General features: G+C 34.4%; 2 protein-coding genes across 5 annotated transcripts; one reads left to right on the forward strand and one right to left on the reverse strand.

Annotated features, from left to right (window-relative positions):
* Window positions 1-53: 53 nt before the first annotated feature.
* Window positions 54-7,651, reverse strand: LOC113519672 (uncharacterized). Of its 3 annotated transcripts, XM_031914184.2 has the most exons (8): window positions 7,561-7,651; window positions 7,268-7,325; window positions 6,857-6,952; window positions 4,632-4,803; window positions 3,334-4,069; window positions 2,567-3,101; window positions 2,317-2,422; window positions 54-390 (listed from the first exon to the last, which is right to left on the reverse strand). In XM_031914184.2, the coding sequence occupies exons 3-8, from the start codon at window positions 6,945-6,947 to the stop codon at window positions 165-167; spliced, it is 1,866 nt and encodes a 621-aa protein (XP_031770044.2). In that variant the 5' UTR covers window positions 6,948-6,952; window positions 7,268-7,325; window positions 7,561-7,651; the 3' UTR covers window positions 54-164. The 3 variants fall into 3 exon arrangements, with proteins under 3 accessions (XP_031770044.2, XP_026760633.2, XP_026760632.2); XM_026904832.3 differs by lacking the exon at window positions 7,268-7,325 and having other exon boundaries at window positions 7,364-7,587; XM_026904831.3 differs by having other exon boundaries at window positions 7,268-7,587.
* A 510-nt stretch (window positions 7,652-8,161) lies between these two features.
* LOC113519741 (FK506-binding protein-like) lies at window positions 8,162-13,674 on the forward strand. Of its 2 annotated transcripts, XR_008253533.1 has the most exons (4): window positions 8,162-8,715; window positions 9,697-9,843; window positions 10,321-11,045; window positions 12,438-13,674. XR_008253533.1 is itself a non-coding variant. In XM_026904923.3 (3 exons), the coding sequence occupies exons 1-3, from the start codon at window positions 8,290-8,292 to the stop codon at window positions 10,615-10,617; spliced, it is 870 nt and encodes a 289-aa protein (XP_026760724.1). In that variant the 5' UTR covers window positions 8,162-8,289; the 3' UTR covers window positions 10,618-13,674. The 2 variants fall into 2 exon arrangements, 1 of the variants encoding a protein (XP_026760724.1); XM_026904923.3 differs by having other exon boundaries at window positions 10,321-13,674.
* The last annotated feature ends 3,766 nt before the right edge of the window (window positions 13,675-17,440 follow it).

Raw genomic sequence — 17,440 nt, forward strand, 5'->3', positions numbered from 1 at the left:
GGATCGGTACAACAATGATTAGGTTTAAAAATATAAATTTGAAAAAAAAAATCAAAATGTAAAAACGTTTCAATTATATATTTCACTAAAATTTCGTCTACCAGCCACAATACATCTACTAATCCGAATCACAGTTTTGAAGCCATAATGAATTCTCTGTGATATCAAGTGGCCGACAGCTTCATGCCGACCTCGCCACACTTGTGGTTGATCTCTCTCAGCAAGTATGGAGTCCGCTCGTGCTCGGGCGCAGTGAGCCATTCGTTAGTATTCACCGGTACTGCTATATAGCCCTGCTTCTCTAATATACTCAGAACAAGTCCAAAGATACCGCGGAGACGGTTGCTATTCATTGAGAAACAGCCTTGGTTGAAGTTTATTACGCACACCCTGAAAAATACAGTGTTAGTTAAAAATATGGTTTTATATTTCCTATAATATACACATAGACTGTTATAAATTGTAATATAAGATTTTTCAGTTCAGAAACTTCAGTGTGGCGAAGCATTTTTTCACAATTTTGATCATAACTAAAAAACTACACAGCATAAAAATAAACAAAAATCAAATTTAAATTGCATAAATGAAGCCCTTTCATATGATAATACAATTGGACAAGTAGATAAATTTTGAAATTTTGAGTCTGCATTTTGAATCCCCTAACAAAAAAAAAAATATTTTTTCAATTATTTTCATTGCAGTATATGCGAGCGAAAGTGTATTCTTTAGTGTGATGCCACAACTGTTCATAGATCAAGAGCTCAAGTTAGAAGGTCTTGAGCACGTGACGTCACGCGCTCGTTTTTGGCTACGCTCTCGTAACGTGCGCTGAAGGACGATCGCCCGCGCGGTTGTGACGGACCGCCAGCGCACATTCCTTGGCCGGCCTGAACCTTACGCGGTTTTCGTTAACTCGTTAGTATATGCGAGCGTATGATATGTAATAGTATTTCAAATCGCATTAATAGTTGCTAAAATATAATGCTGTGACTGACGGACAGACGGATAAAGTTGCACCATAAGAGTTCCTTTATACCATTTTAGTGTGAAGGCCTAAAAATACAAAATGTCTAATAAATTTAACTAATTATTTTATTTATATTGACAATTAATCTATAGAATATATATCCTATCTCAATACTGGCTATTGACTGCATTCAATCACTATTGAAATTATTAAAAAATAGAAGTACTCTGGCAATTATGATTCGAACTAAAATGTATTATGGTAAAGTTTCATTACAATCTACTAATGCATACATTAGACATGCATTATTCCCATCCGTAGAAGGAAAATGTCATAGAAAGGCTATGAACATATGCATTATGAAATAACAATAGACTGACGTCAATGAGCAATTTTTTTTTACGACTTATAATGGCAAACAAGCTGACTGCCCACCTGATGGAAAGTGGTAACCGTCGCCTATAGACATGAGCAGTACCATGGACATAACAGAGTATACTGTTTCGTCCATGATACCCCCCATACGTTGCCATTCCTGAGGACTCAGGTGTTATTCCTCTGCACCCTGTAAATTCGCGCCATATCCCACCCTTCAAACCGAAACGCAGCACATGCAAACACAACTGCTTCACGGTAGAAACACGAATGGGACAGAGGTACCCAAGCAATCGACTTTTGTACAAAGTCTCCCTCTGGTAAATAAAAAGAGCAAATAAATAAAAAATGTACCTCTTTATTCGAGACATACAATAGCGACATAGCTATTTAATTTGAACGGGTAATATAAATATAATGCTTTTGACGTAGCAAATAAACTGAGTTGTCAAAAAACTAAAAACTGTATACAGAGCAAAACAAAAAATCTTTCCGATCTTGCTCAAATTTCCGTGTTTTACTTCTAATGGTATCTCATTGTAACTATTACTTTTATTCATGTTATATTTGTTAGGATCATTGCTACAATTCTAAATATATGTTCTTATCACACATAATCAGTGTTGCCATGTAATCTGCAATTGTCCCTACAATATGTTTTTTTTTAATGGGTGATAATGGTATGGTAACCCCGTCTGCGCTATTGGTATACACCAGTGAGGGATGACAGATGAAAATGAAAGTAGGTCAGTTAGCCCATCCTGATGAATTAAACTAGAATTAGTCACGATGGTTTCCAGGGGGAACCACGTGGAGGTCGACCTGACAGGGTATATTGCTAGTAATAGGGCTATTTGACCCCATTACTAACAATCCCTTCCCCCCCCCCCCCTACAATATGGTTATTTATGGTGACGTGATATGTAGCGGCAATAGGCACTCGGTGAGTGTGAAGGTAGCAAAGATATACTCACACAAGAGATCCCTCAGGTAAATTTAGTTCCTCTATGGGCACTTTAGTGTCACCGTCCAGCGGTGGCAAATTAACAGGGTAGCCATTCTTCAGACACAATAATAGATCTGGAATGATTAAAATAAATTATTGTTTTTTTTTTTTTATTATATGCATAATAAAAATCTTATCTAGTACTAATTGACCTAGTCTGTTTATTTGGAGATTAGCATTTTTGTTGTATAAAAACTATCAGTAATAAATTACTTCACCTGCAACAAATCCACTTGGAAGTACCACATTCTTCACCAAATAATCCTTATTTCCTAGTCCTCGCGCTAAATGCTCCTCCAGCAGATTTGTCATACTACTGATTGGGTACAATGCCTTTGCTTTCTCCAGCACAGCTTGGGGCAGCTGAACTTCGTCATTGTGGAAAGTTCGTACAGCCTGGTACAGTGTCAATATCTGAAGATAATCTAACGTATTATTGTCTCTTTTTAAGAATTCTTTAAGGAAGTCTTCTGAGAACACCTTGTCCAGAAGTTTATCTTCATAAAAGCCTAAGGATGCTAGCTCCAAACACAATTTGGACCATGGCAATGCAGTATTTTTGGCATTCAAAACCGGATTTAAGGAGATCTGTCTTTGCAACTCGGCCCACTGGTCTGGATCAGGTGTGTAGTTGTTGTTGGAGAGACAGTTGATGAAGCCGAAGAGTATGTTGGTGCGCGCATTGGCAAGTGTGACCGGGTTAGACGCTGCTAGCGAGCATAAGTACTTTACCAGCCCGAGGTGGGTGTGCGCCTGGAATGGAATGATGGGAAAGTAATTTGTATTATGTTTATAGAGCATATTTATCAATGTCCCATTGCAAGTTTACCTGATCAATACATTATGTACTTGCATATTATAATTTAAGTTTGTATTTGTAAACTTCTGTTATGTGCGCCTAATAAATAAAATAAAATAAATGCCATTTTTCAGTTTATACAAAATAGAAAAAAAATTTAGGAATACAGTGGGAAAAGCAACTTACAATCCTGGACAATACCCTCGCCACCAGCAAGCCCTTTTCAAATTCCATATTGTGGTTCACAACATAATCTGCAATCCTATCCATCAACAGTTCATGATAATACTCTGGATGCTTCTCCAGTATACGACCCTTGATTTTGGCCGCCGTTTTCAACACATCCTCGTATGTTAGATCATCTATATGGCGTGAAAGGATATCATAACAGATATGTAGAAGCTGCACTCTCGTCGGGTATACTTCTTCTGTGCAGTTAATTTGACATAAAGACCATATGACGGATTTAGCGATTTGTGCATTTATATGTTGATCATGTAAAAGCAGCCCAGTCACTATGTTGTTGATACATCGATCTGGAAGGTAGTGGGCGCAGCTGTATGCCAGCATATCTCTTAGGAGTGGAAGATCATCATTATCTAACTCTAGAGGGAGGTGAATTTGGAAAGCCAGAGGCAGGGCCAGTTTTAAAGCGTCCACTAAATGGTTTTTGGTGTCAAATCGTCTTAGGATAAAGTGGAGGAACATTATCTGTCTGGTGTTGATCATATTGATATTGCATCTGATCATTTGGAGCAATGTCTGAACAATCAGTGAATCCACTGGAACTTTGAGGTAGGAGAGCACTTTGGTAGCTTCAATAGATTCATTCACATCTAGAGCTGGAGCATATCTCTTAAAATTTTGACAGAGAATATTGAATGCTGGATTTTTAATAAGATTTTCAGTGTCATCTTCAAATCTGAAAAAAAAAAAGTGTTATCAAGTATATTAGCATCTACAAATACAAAATATTAGTTCTTGTGTGTTGGAAGGAACTGGCTTACAAGGCACAGGTTACCCTAATTTGTAAGCTAGGGCAAAAAACATGTAACTGTGTAACCCTGTATTTGTTAATAAAGTTTATTATTATTATTATTTTGCACATAATATTGACATAACATACCTGTATTACTAAAATTGTCTTAACTAATTCAGCTGAGAAACAATGTTCAGTACAATTCTTACACAGATTGAGGCATAATAGGTAAGTTCTCAGGATAATTATAATCAGTAGTAATTATAGTAAAAATAAATAAAACAATATTATAATACCTATGTATCATAATTTTATTATTAACATCACAAAATGAGTACAAGGCTAAGAATGAATTATAATATATCATATCTCTACTACCGGACTGGAAAGTGGAGGGAACTGGAGGTAAAAATCCAGGCAGATGTAACTCTTGGTAAATCATATAAAAATACCTCAAACAACTTAAACTTCGATAAACCCCATGAAAAATTTAAAAACCACTAACTTGCCAGCTTTCTGCAATTCAAAGAGGCATCGTAATGCCTGCATCATGTGTTTATGCGTCATGGCAGGAAGATGCGTCTGTATGGCGGCGAGCAGGTCACTCATACTCGGGGCGGACTTGAGGCTTGCCATCACCGTATCCGGAGTCCTGGCGCGGCTCAGTTCCGTTGATACTGAAAAGCCAGGAAGAAACAGGGATACCTGTGTTAATAATAGTTTTATTAATTTCTCTTAGAAAATTAAAAACTTTATTTTTAATAATTATAAGGTTGACAAAATGAATTTTCTATTTATTTATTTATTTAAATTGTGGTAACAATGGATGGTAAAACAAGATAAGCCTCTGTGATCAACCCCATATATCGAGGTATACAAATTTGCAACTATATAAGAAAAAACAAATTATATAAAAAAAAATCAACAATGTCACATTTATAGTAAAAAATTATAATATTATGGAAATTTATTACATTTATCTTCAAGGAAATCGTCAATTGAATAGTATGTTCTGTTTACTAGGTATTCATACAGTTTAGTTTTAAGTTTTTTTATGTCATCTATATCTGTGAGGGATTTAGGTAAGTTATTATGTATTCTAGGTGCCATCCTTAAATCGTAGTGAGTGGCAAGAGCTCCACCGACAAGAGCGCAGCTCTTAAATGGATAGATAGGTAGGTGCCATCCTTAAGACACTTTTAGTGAATAATGTACTTCTATGTGTTATAAAGTATATATTATACTTTTCTTTTTCTTCTTGTTTTTTTTTAATGGCTTTCACTGTAGAGACAAAGGTGATTTTCTGCCAATGTCAGGGTTAGAGAAGGCTTGTGTAATTCATATAAAAATATACTAAGTCTATGGTCATCATACAGACAGGAAATTTAATGACAGTTTGATTGTCATGCAGTTTGGTGATTTACTGTTATATATTAAATAATGTTCATTGCTGATAAATAAATTAAAAAATAAAATTATATCTTTAAATTTCTAATGATAATTAAAAAGTGGGCTGCCTTACTCAGCTTATTTGCCATTCTAAGTCTCATAAGAAAAGAAAGTCTTTATATTCTGGAAAACATGCAACTTCAATTAATAAGAATAGATTATCTACTTATATTTATACCGACTTATTTTTAGTAAACTAATTTATTATACAAATGTGATATTTGCATAGTACATTAAATAGTACATAGACACACCAGGTCTTTACTCTGATATCAGTGCCATAATATTCTTTGTATGTAAAATATAAAATACACAATGTAGATAGATAGATAATTTATTTGCATTACTTACAGCACACAAATTACAACATACATATACAAAAAAAGTGAGATAACATAAATGAGAAAAAAAATAATAATACACAAAGCTAAATACAATTTTCGTTTGCGAGTGTGCCATAGCAATACAAAATGGCCACAAATCAGTTTAACCTGTTTAGTAGAACCTGCAGGGAGGAACCTTAAATTTGAATAATGGAGCATTTGATATGCAACTGTAATTGTATGCAGGTATACACAAGTCCTTTAGGAATAAGTTATCAGAAGGTAGAACTTAAATGGTGAAAAATTATAAGGATGGTAAAATGTACAAGATGATAGTATAAGGCAGTGGGAAGTACAATAAGCTTAAAAGATTAAAGTGTGATAGATAGTGATTGTTAAAATGATAGAATATGGCCGAGGTGATGATGATATTATAATGTATAAATTCAGTATAGATTATATATAAAATATTGCACTCTAGATAACATTTAACAACATTAAACTTGAAATAAATTAATCTATGTTGATGCAAATACCCACAGTGAGACTTTGTACAAAAGTTGATTGCTTGGGTACCTCTGTCCCATTCGTGTTTCAACCGTGAAGCAGTTGTTTGCATGGCTATGTTTCGATTTGAAAGGTGGGATATGGCGTGAATTTACAGGGTACAGAGGAATAACACCTGAGTCCTTAGGGATGGCAACGCATGGGGGGTATCATGGGTGAAACAGTATACTCTGTTATGTCCATGGTACTGCTCATGTGTATAGGCGATGCCATGGTTATGATTATGGTGCTCATGTCTATAGGTGACGGTTACCACTTTACATCAGGTGGGCCGTCAGCTTGTTTGCCATTCTAAGTTGTATAAAAAAAATTTTTTGAATGTTAGTGATGTAGCCCCTACATGTGAAATAAAGATATAAAACATAGTACTAATATAAATTAAATTAATTACCAGAAGAGCTGAAGCTCTGTGATCTCAGAGATTTGTTGAGTGGGCCACTTCTCAGCACACTCCTCCACACACTCTTCAGTAGCAGCGTCATGATGTCTGGAATGTGATTTTTATTTTAATAATTAGTTCTTATTTGATAAGTTTATTATGTATTATGTTTATTTTTTATATAACTTGGTATGGTAAACAAATAGGTTAACAGCCTGACAGAAAATAATAAGCATATTGCCCATAATAAACAAAAGAACATCTACTAAATTTAATACTGAACACATACACAATAAACACACTATTACGTTTCAGAATATTTTAACGTAAAAGTTCAAGTTTATTTTATAACATGAATATGCTTCTTTTTTTATAGCCAATTAAAAGAGGTATAGTTTTAATTTATAAATTTAATGTACTTACCTGATTACAACTATTTCATTGTTCCATTCATTTTATTATAATATTTCTTATATTATATCTACAATAAAAATAGTATAATTTAATATATTTTCATACCTTTTAAATGAGAAATGGTAGAGTTAAAAGCTTAGGACAAATAATTTTGTAAAATGTCTTTTTGGTTATATTTATATAAGTTACAACATATAATGTAAAGGTAGTGTAATATAAGACAATAAGTAGATAATTATTTAAAAACTTCAGAAATGATTTTTTTAAGAGTAAATATAATAAAAAAGCCAAATTTATTATACCTATAATTTAATTTAAAAATTCGAATAATCTATTTCTTATTGACAATTTGACATTGACAAAAAGAATTTGACGTATTTAACTTTAATATTGAGATGTGAAAATATATTAAAAATAGTACTTTTCTTCTACTTTTCTTTTATGATATTTTTATCTCAGTCTCCTTTGTGTACTTTAGACTACTGTTATATGCAATATTATTATTTAAGAGCATTCATAATAGTACGTAGTACGTTATACTAAATCTTATGAAATATAGTAATGTCACAATTATGCTTGATTACCATTACCTACTTATTTAAAAATGATCTAAAATTGAAAGTTTATAGATAATTCCGATGTTGTCAACCTTCTTTATGAAGTTCTTAATTTCATTCTAATTTACGATATACTTCTCCTACAAATTTTAAAAATTACGGAATGTTCTTAGATTGTTTCGATTGATCCCATTCTATTATTTTTGTTCATTAGAGTAATTTTAACATTAATAAAAAGCAAACAGCAATTTTTAGAATTAGCGTTATAAATATTTAAATAAAGATTTAGACATAGTCTTTCTAATCTGTGTCATAGTCTCTCTAATCTGTCATATAGTCACTAATCTGTGGTACTAATTTGACATCTGTTGCTGATCTCTCACCTTCTTATATTTGTTGTGGTTTAATTTTTCAAATATATAGAAGTAAAATAGTGACATTAACTTAAATTTTTGTATTTAAGTAATAATAAAAATGAATAAAGAAACCATTGTAAGCACAAGGCCTGATCGCGAATTAAAGAAGAAAATCATCACACCCGGTGACTACACACTTGTTCCATACGAAGATTCTCGATGCAGAATCAACTTATCGGATGTTAAATGTACAAATGTGAATGGAAATTGCGAAATTGAGGCTAATAGTCGTATTTTCAGTGGGTCTTTTGATGGTAACGTTTTAATTGGAGACTCCGATTGTTTTATCGACCAGGATTTTGAGTTGATATTGCAACAGATGTGCTGTGGAGAAGTATGTGAGGCTCAGATGGTGTATAGAGACAACGCTGGAGTCTTGGTGAAAGAGATATCGTGTAAGATTGAACTCAGAGAAGTGACTGAGGAACAGCTCATCAGTGATTGGAGCTGGCAACGGTTGTATGAAGCTGCTACACATCACAAGGTATTACTTTTAAGAAGTTACTTTTATTAAGATATCTTGAGGTTTAAAATGATTACTGTGAATATTATAGATTGAGTGAAAGATGATAGATGATATAGTAGTAATAATAATTTATTTACTCGAATACAAATGGCCTTAAATTACAACAGAGTTACATATTTCGCCTTATCTAAAGGCATGCAAATTTTGTCTCAGCACATTAGTACTTTTTAGTGGCTCACATTTTTAAAGTAAAAATTCATCAATTACATATGTCCAAATATTCTAAATAGATAATAATTGCTACATTTAATTAGTTAATTGAAAGCATTCACATTTATAGATAATAAATGTTATAGTTATTTATATATTAGTAGTAGATAGAATAAGGTTAGGTTTGTCACTCCCTTATGATAAATTTACTAGGAATTTACTACAATGGTTTCCAGTACAGTCGATTGCTTGGGTACCTCTGTCCTATCCGTGTTTCAACCGTAAAGCAGTTGTGTTAGCATGGCTGTGTTTTGGTTTGAAAGGTGGGATGTGGCGTGGATTTACAGGGTACAGAGGAATAACACCGGAGTCCTCAGGAATGGCAACACATGGGGGTATCATGGGTGAAACAGTATACTCTATTATGTCCATGGTACTGCTCATATCTATAGTCGACGGTTACCACTTTCCATCAGATGGGCCGTCAGCTTGTTTGCCATTCTAAGTTGTATAAAAAAAAAAAAAATTTCGAGGTTGACCTGACTTGTTAATAATAGGATTAACTGCCTCAGTATTCGCAACATGTTATTAACAATTCCTTTCCTGCATTTTTTAATTAATTTCATTGCTAGAAGAAATTTAAAATAAGGATAAGTATGCTTATTGGCGTTAGGCATACGTATCTTGTCTATGACAGTAACTATATACTTTTTGTTTATTTTGAAAGTTTTGGTATAAAATTATGGCAATATTATGTCTATTTTGCTTTAAACAATAGTTTCCTTCCAGGAGTGTGGAGTACAGTTGGTTCGAGAGAAGAGGATAACTGATGCCTTCAGGAGGTTTAACAAGTCCCTGAAGATGTTGGTGGCTATAGAGCCTATTGATCCGGAGACCATTGATGCTGATAGAGTCAAGGAAATGGTGGATTTGAGGGTAAGCACTTTAAAAAATATTTTAAATATTTACTATACATTTAAGAATTTTTAATTGGGTATATAAAATACCCACCAGTGGGATTTGAACCCATATACTTCAGCTACTGGGGCAGAGTGTATTTTCAAATTATGATATCTTTGAAAGTAATACAACATGCATACAGTGCACATAGCTTTAAAAAGAATATTTATGTTTAATACTATGGCTCACAGTATGTCATGTTGGACTTGAATCTATTGTTGAATGTGGCAAGTTTACTGTTACATGCATCATTTGCATACACACCATGGGCTTCTCAGTTATATTTTTTGAGTGTGCACTCATGCACTCATGCTTGCCTGTGTGAGATTGTGTGTGCGAACATGCATGCAATTTTATTTTTGTAATAGAGATTTTATTGTTTTTATATTTTTGCAAAAATATTCAATTATAAAGTTAGCAAATAGCCATCTAATTAAAAATAACTCTTTCTAGGTGAAATTATATAACAACCTCGCCCACTGTCAGCTGCAGTATAATCAATATGACGCAGCTTTAGAACTGTGCAACAGGGCACTGAAGCATGATCCAGACAACTTAAAGGCACTGTACCGCCGGTGTGTAGCCTACCATGGGCTCAACATGTACGAAGAGGCCTGGGCCGATATACAGCATGCTTTAAAGATAGATCCCAATGATAAGGCCGCACAGCAGAAGGCCAACATGATCAGGCCAAAAATTGAGAAGATTAATAAGGAATACACAAATCTAGTAAAAAAAATGTTCAGCTAATAATTGTAGCAATTGATTTTCTCATTGTAAAAATGATTTGGCCATATACCTTAAGTACCAATAACCAATGTGGTAGAATGGTTCTCAAGAGTTGGTCCAGGAGGGTGTAGTGTAAAGTGACTCCTACTAAATGGAGTGATGATCTCAAACCTGTTGCAGTGAGTTGATGGTTGTGAATGACTCAAAATATTGTTTATGGCAACTAAATTGTGGAAGGTTTTGTTCAGCAGTGGACAGTGAAAAACTGAAATGTTTTTGGGTTACTTGATACAAAAAACTACACTCTGTTTTGATTAGGAAGCCACTCTCCCTAAGGGTTAGTTTAAACCACCATGTATAACCAAGGGGGAGAGGGGGTTAAAAACTTGCTAAAAAGATATGATTAATGGAGGACTCCAAAATAGTAATTATTCAAAAGTAATACATAGGTATGTAGAGTACAAGTTATAATAGTAGTGTTAATGTGTGTGTGTATGTGTGTGTGTATGTGTGTGTGTATGTGTGTGTGTATGTGTGTGTGTATGTGTGTGTGTATGTGTGTATATATCATCGTTACATCAGCCTTTAACTGTTCTTTAACTGCTGAATATAGACATCCCCCCATAAGGGGGATTTTGTCAGTAATTGCCACAAACCTGGGGTTGACAACCACAGTTAGGTTTTGCGTAGTTTTAGGAGGGATTTTGCTGCCATTATATATATATATATATATATATATATATATATATATATATATATATATATATATATATATATATATACTAGCTGACTCAGCAAACGTTGTTTTGCCATATACATTATTTGGAGAATATTTTTTTAGTCCATTAAAAAAATATATTGGGGAGGGTCACTCTTATCATTGAGGGGTATCCTAGTTTATGTTTTACTCTACTTCTGGAAAAAGCTAGTAAATTTCAAATATTCATAACTTTGATGCAATGCGTGTGCTCTAAATAGCTTAACAAATTCTAAGCTATGAAGTGCTGTTAAATTTGTCTTAATTGTGAGAGTGCTGGAGGTTACATGACAATAATTTGTAACAATAATTATGGCAGCCATAAATTGATAATAGTGAAATTTAACAATCAGAATTCTTGTGACTTTATAACTCCATTTGATATGGTTTTTTTTTAATGTTTGATAATGGTATGGTAACCCCGCCTACACTAACGGGATACGCTGGCGGAGCACCAGTGGAGGGTGATAGATGAGAATGAAAACAGGCCAGTTAGCCCATCATGATGAATTCATCAGGAATTAACCATGATAAGTGTTCAGTGGGGACCGCGTGGAGGTCGACCTGGTTGGCTATATTGCTAGCAATGAGATTCTCAGTCTCCATTACTAACAATCCCTTTCCCTCCATTTGATATGATTAGTTAGTGTATTTACTATTGATCTGTCTATAGGCGGTAACCAATGTTTTATTCTATTAACGATGTTAATAAGCATTTTAAGATTTTGCTCCACTGTAAAAGTGACTCCTATTATTACAAAATTTACGTTTTAAGATAAATATATTAAAATATTTCCTGCTTTCTTTAATATGATGAATCTAAACCGTGGCGAAACAATAGGGTGGTAATGCGGGCAAAATACTACACGCCCCCGGCCTGCGAGTGCATCTGATCTGAGTGGTCGGGAGTACAGGAAGAATTGAATTATTTATTACATAATAGTCACTTACCATCAGGTGAGCCGCATGCTCGTTTGCCCTCTGTGTTGTAAAAAAAAATTGGTAAAATTAATCACTTTTACCAATTTTTTTTTACTGCTTAATGACGAAATAGTAAATTTTGTTAATGATACAGTTTTTTTAGGTATAACAGTGGACTCGAAATTACAATGGGGGCCCCATATTTCAAAATTGGCCAGTAGACTCAGTTCTGCTGCATATGCAATTAGAAGAATTAGGCAATTAACAGACGTGGCGACGGCTAAACTTGTATATTTTAGTTATTTCCATAGCATAATGTCTTATGGCATACTGCTGTGGGGTAAAGCAGCCGATATAAATACTATATTTGTTTTACAAAAGAGAGCCATACGTTCTATTTATGGTATGGGTTCAAGAGAGTCATTACGTCAGTGCTTTAAAGACTCAAATATCCTCACAGTTACTTCACAATACATTTATGAAAATATTATGTATACACGGAAGAACTTAGCGAGTTTTAAAAAACTCAAAGACTGTACAAGTAGAAACTTACGCAATATAAATAAGCTTATTTTACCTAAATGCCGTCTGCACAAAATCAGTAATTCATTCTATGGTAATTGCATAAGATTTTATAATAAACTGCCGGAATCTGCATTAAATCTGACAGAGAGGCAATTCAAATCTTATATTAAACAATTTTTATGTAAGAAAGCCTATTACAGGATAGACGAATTCATAGATGACAACATATCAAGTAAATAATTAGTTTATTAGCATACAACGTTATAATTTTATTTTCTCATTGCTTTCTTGATTTAATTGATTAATTTTAGAAATATGAAAGCGTAGCGGTTTTTTGTATTAATTGCCGCATGCATTCTTATGTAAAATGTGAATACTATAACTATCAGATGGCAATTGTGAGTAGCTTTGACGTGGTCTAGTGTTTTGAGTAGTCATGCTCACTAAAATGTCCAGACTTGTGGCGGCGTGGTGGGCCGGGTCATTGGGCTCCCTAAAATATGGTCGAGCGCAGTGATGGCTGGCTCATCCGTCATACTCGTGAACGGGTGCTGCTTGTAGGGACTGGTCTGCTCTAATCACTATGACTGATTTCCTCTTATTAATTGTTTAACCAGTTGGTTATGTATTCAATTTTTTTTTTTTCTTTTTGAGTATTTAATTGAATTAGTGCTAATTGGTGGTTTGTATTCACACAATTAAACTTAAAAATGTAAAATAATAATAAAATTATTTAAAAGAGCATCACGCAAGTTTCTTGCTCGTTCTTCTTGTGATGAGACAGCTTTCCGAACGAGCGGTAAATTAAAAAAAATGTAATGACTTTTCAAAAGTGCTTCAATGTAAGTTTATTTGAATAAATGATTTCTATTCTATTCTATTCTATTCTTTGAGTATTAACTCGAGAACATACAGAAATTATATAATCTGTCAAGATGAAGAAAAGCTACGCAACATGGCTATTCCATCCATCGGAAATTCTTTGAATTTTTTTATTTCTATTATGTATGTTTTAGTATGTATGTATATCAATAATTAGTAGTACCGCATTCGAGTATTCTGACACTTCCCTATGGTTGACTGGGAGAGAATGCTTTTAGCATTAAGTCCGCCATGTACACATATATGTGCTAATGAATAAATAAATAAATAATGGGAGACTTCTCTCCGCTGAATTTGCCACGGGTCTCGCGTGATTTACTTACGCCACTGACTCCAAAGTCAAGGAAAATACACAAATTTTTAATGATGTTATCATTATTTAAATGTTTGAATTAAGATGTATATAAATATATTTTTAAATCAAATTAGTAGCTGAAGAACTATAGATGTGTGCCTACTACCAGTTATATGTACATACTTATTCAAAATATTATAAATAATGTTTAATACACATGTTTTTTTGATGGTAGTATCAGACCAAGCAAAATTCTCAGCTTGTTGTTTCACCCACTACATTATCTGTGACATCTTCCACATATTCTTGTATCCAATATATTATTCTGTACATATTTAACAGCCTTATAATATTTGAAATATCCGTGCATAAAATAAATAGCAAAATTAAAAAAGTTTTTGTTTCTTTTATAGTGTTCAGGAAAATTACAAAAATTTTATCAATTTTTTATGTTTTATTTCTTTTTTTTTATACAACTTAGAATGGCATACAAGCTGACGGCCCATCTGATGGTAAGTGGTAACTGTCGCCTATAGACATGAACAGTATATATAAGTCTCCCTCCATATCAGTCTCCATGGACATAACCATTTCGTCCATGATACCCCCCAAGCGTTGCCATTCCAGAGGACTCGGGTGTTATTCCTCTGTACCCTGTAAATTCACGCCATATCCCACCCTTCAAACCGAAACACAGCCGTGCAAACACACCTGCTTCACGGTAGAAACACGAATGGGACAGAGGTACCCAAGCAATCGACTTTTGTACAAGCTATCAGTGTGTTTTTCTTCCCGTGTCGTGGACTAGCGCCACGGTGTGGACGATCGGTCGGCGCGCTCTGGCTTTGCATAAATCAAACCAGACTTTGTGTAAGCATATACCGTACAGTGATAACGAGACACGCACAACTATCTATAATATCTAAATCTAACTAACTATATTATATCTACATTTTTAATTACTATTGTTTAATATGTAAATATAAGTAAGTTTTGTAAACAATGCATTTAATTACCTCTTTATGATCATTCAACATAGAGCTTTATTTGTAATGAAATAAAATTTATTTCTACAAAATATATTGTTTTTATTAAATTACTAGCTGACCCCGTAAACGTTGTTTTACCACTTATTGCGAAATATAAAAATCGCAATTAAAAGACAGGGGTTGATCGTAAAAGGGTGATAATTTAAAGTTGTATATATTTTTCAATGCTAAATTATAATAAAATAAAAATAAAAAAAAATTGTCAAATAAATAAAAAAAAAATATTTTGGGGTGGGTCACCCTTATTATTGACGGGTATGAAAAATAGATGTTGGCCGATTCTCGGACCTACCGAATATGCACACAAAATTTCATAAATATCGGTAAAGCCGTTTCGGAGGAGTTTGGTAACAAACACCGCGACACGAGAATTTTATATATAAGATGTAGTGAAATCCATTGGCGTATTTAAGTTTATTTTCAATAGGGGTAGACCTTCATTCTGAAAATACGTATATGTACTCTCAGACGTGTCCGCGAAGTTGCGTTTGGGTCCCGGGGTGGGCACCAGCCAATTCCAGGGTGGGCACGGGGTAAACTTGGCTTAGAAACCAGGCATGGCACACGGGGCCTGTGTGAATATTTTTTTTTAATAACGGAGCAAACAAGCATACGGTTTACCTGATGGTATGCGACTACCGCTGCTCATGATCACCCACGACACCAATGGCTGGTTTGCTGCCGTTCTTAATAAAAACAATAGATATCAAAACGATAATTTTTAGAAACTTGTATTTTGTTTTTCCGATTTTTCTTTCGTTATAGCCCAAAAAATATTTAGTAAATTTCTTTTTTCACAGGTCTAACTTATAATCTAGTAATGTTTTAACTTGATTCGATACACTTGGTAAAAGTGGTTTAACTATTTCTAAAAATCACACGTAACAAATGGATTCATACAATATTTTTTTTTTTTATATAAAAGAAAAGGTAAAATACAAAAATATGTTTTCGCCATGTGTGTCGCGGTGACCCAAATAGGCTACAGATCAGTGATAGTTTTGCTCAAAAGCAAAGCACTGATTTTTAGCTGCAGCCTGAAGTCGGGCTACATGGACGTGTGCAACGAACCCAGTGTATGACCAAATTAACATACAAAAATAAAATACATTATTATTTTCTATACCTACTTACGATACCAGGAGGACAGCCCAAATATTATATATCATTAGGGAATAGTGAAGGGTATAGGCTACGTTTTATCCCGGTTACCGAATATATCCCGGTTACGAAACGGTACAGACGAAATCGTGGGAAAAAGCTAGTTATCTATAAACGCGAAAAGGCATGAGAATGGATCAGTACCGGATTTGCAGTGTTGTCCGGCCTAGGCCCCAGCTCAAGTAGTAAGTACCAGCCAGCCCTTTCTGAGCACCCATCGTATTGAATACATAATGAATTTGCTTTTTTGCCAACAGTCGTTTTGAAATCGATTCATAAATTTAGTTAACTATAATATCTGCTAGTTTATAATATTTTTAGAGGTTTCTTTTAGTTATACGTACATTGAGTTATTTCTTGTAATCGTCAGTGAATTTTTTGTCACGATTGGCCGCCCCTAATATCTGGCCGATCTAGGCTCGGGCCTCCTGGGCCTTAAGGCAGAATGTATCGATATTTGTTACTGTTTTACGTAAAAATTACTAAAGTGGTTTGAGTTAAATTTGGTACACGGATACGTTATATTCTAACTTAGAATACAGGATACTGATACAAGCAGGCGAAGCTTTTTTTTATACAACTTAGAATGGCAAACAAGCTGACGGCCCACCTGATGGAGAATGGTAACCGTCGCCTATAGACATGAGCAGTACAATGGACATAACAGAGTATACTGTTTCGCTCATGATACCCCCCATGCGTTGCTATTCCTGAGGTCTCAGGTGTTATTCGTCTGTACCCTGTAAATTCACGCCATATCCCACCCTTCAAACCAAAACACAGCCATGCAAACACAACTGCTTCACGGTTGAAACACGAATGGAAGAGGTACGTAAGCGATCGACTTTTGTACAAAGTCTCCCTCTGGTCTGTCGGATATAGCGAGTAAAGTATATTTATTTTTTATATTTTTTCCGCCAACGAAGCGATGCACTTTTATACAAGTATATTACGATCATTTATACAGTGATACAAGTTTGTTTATGAGTGCCAATCAACAAGTGCTCTAGATGTGGACATACGATACCAACTATAGCCACCACTACCACTACGCGCCGCTAAATGTAGGCAAATCGAAAGTGGATTCCCTCGCTCGCACACGAATGCCGTGAGTGTTTCCATTCGCAGCGTGCGCCCGTTCTATACCGTCGTATATAGGCCTTGATCACAGGCGAAGTTGTGAAAATGTTTAACAGGACTATAAAAGTGTACAGTCACAGTAGACGCAAGTTGCGCCCTCTGATGAGTACTCTT

The sequence above is a fragment of the Galleria mellonella genome, unplaced genomic scaffold (assembly GCF_026898425.1).
Source record: "Galleria mellonella isolate WM207_F2 unplaced genomic scaffold, CSIRO_AGI_GalMel_v1 utg65, whole genome shotgun sequence".
NCBI classification, from domain to species: domain Eukaryota; kingdom Metazoa; phylum Arthropoda; class Insecta; order Lepidoptera; family Pyralidae; genus Galleria; species Galleria mellonella.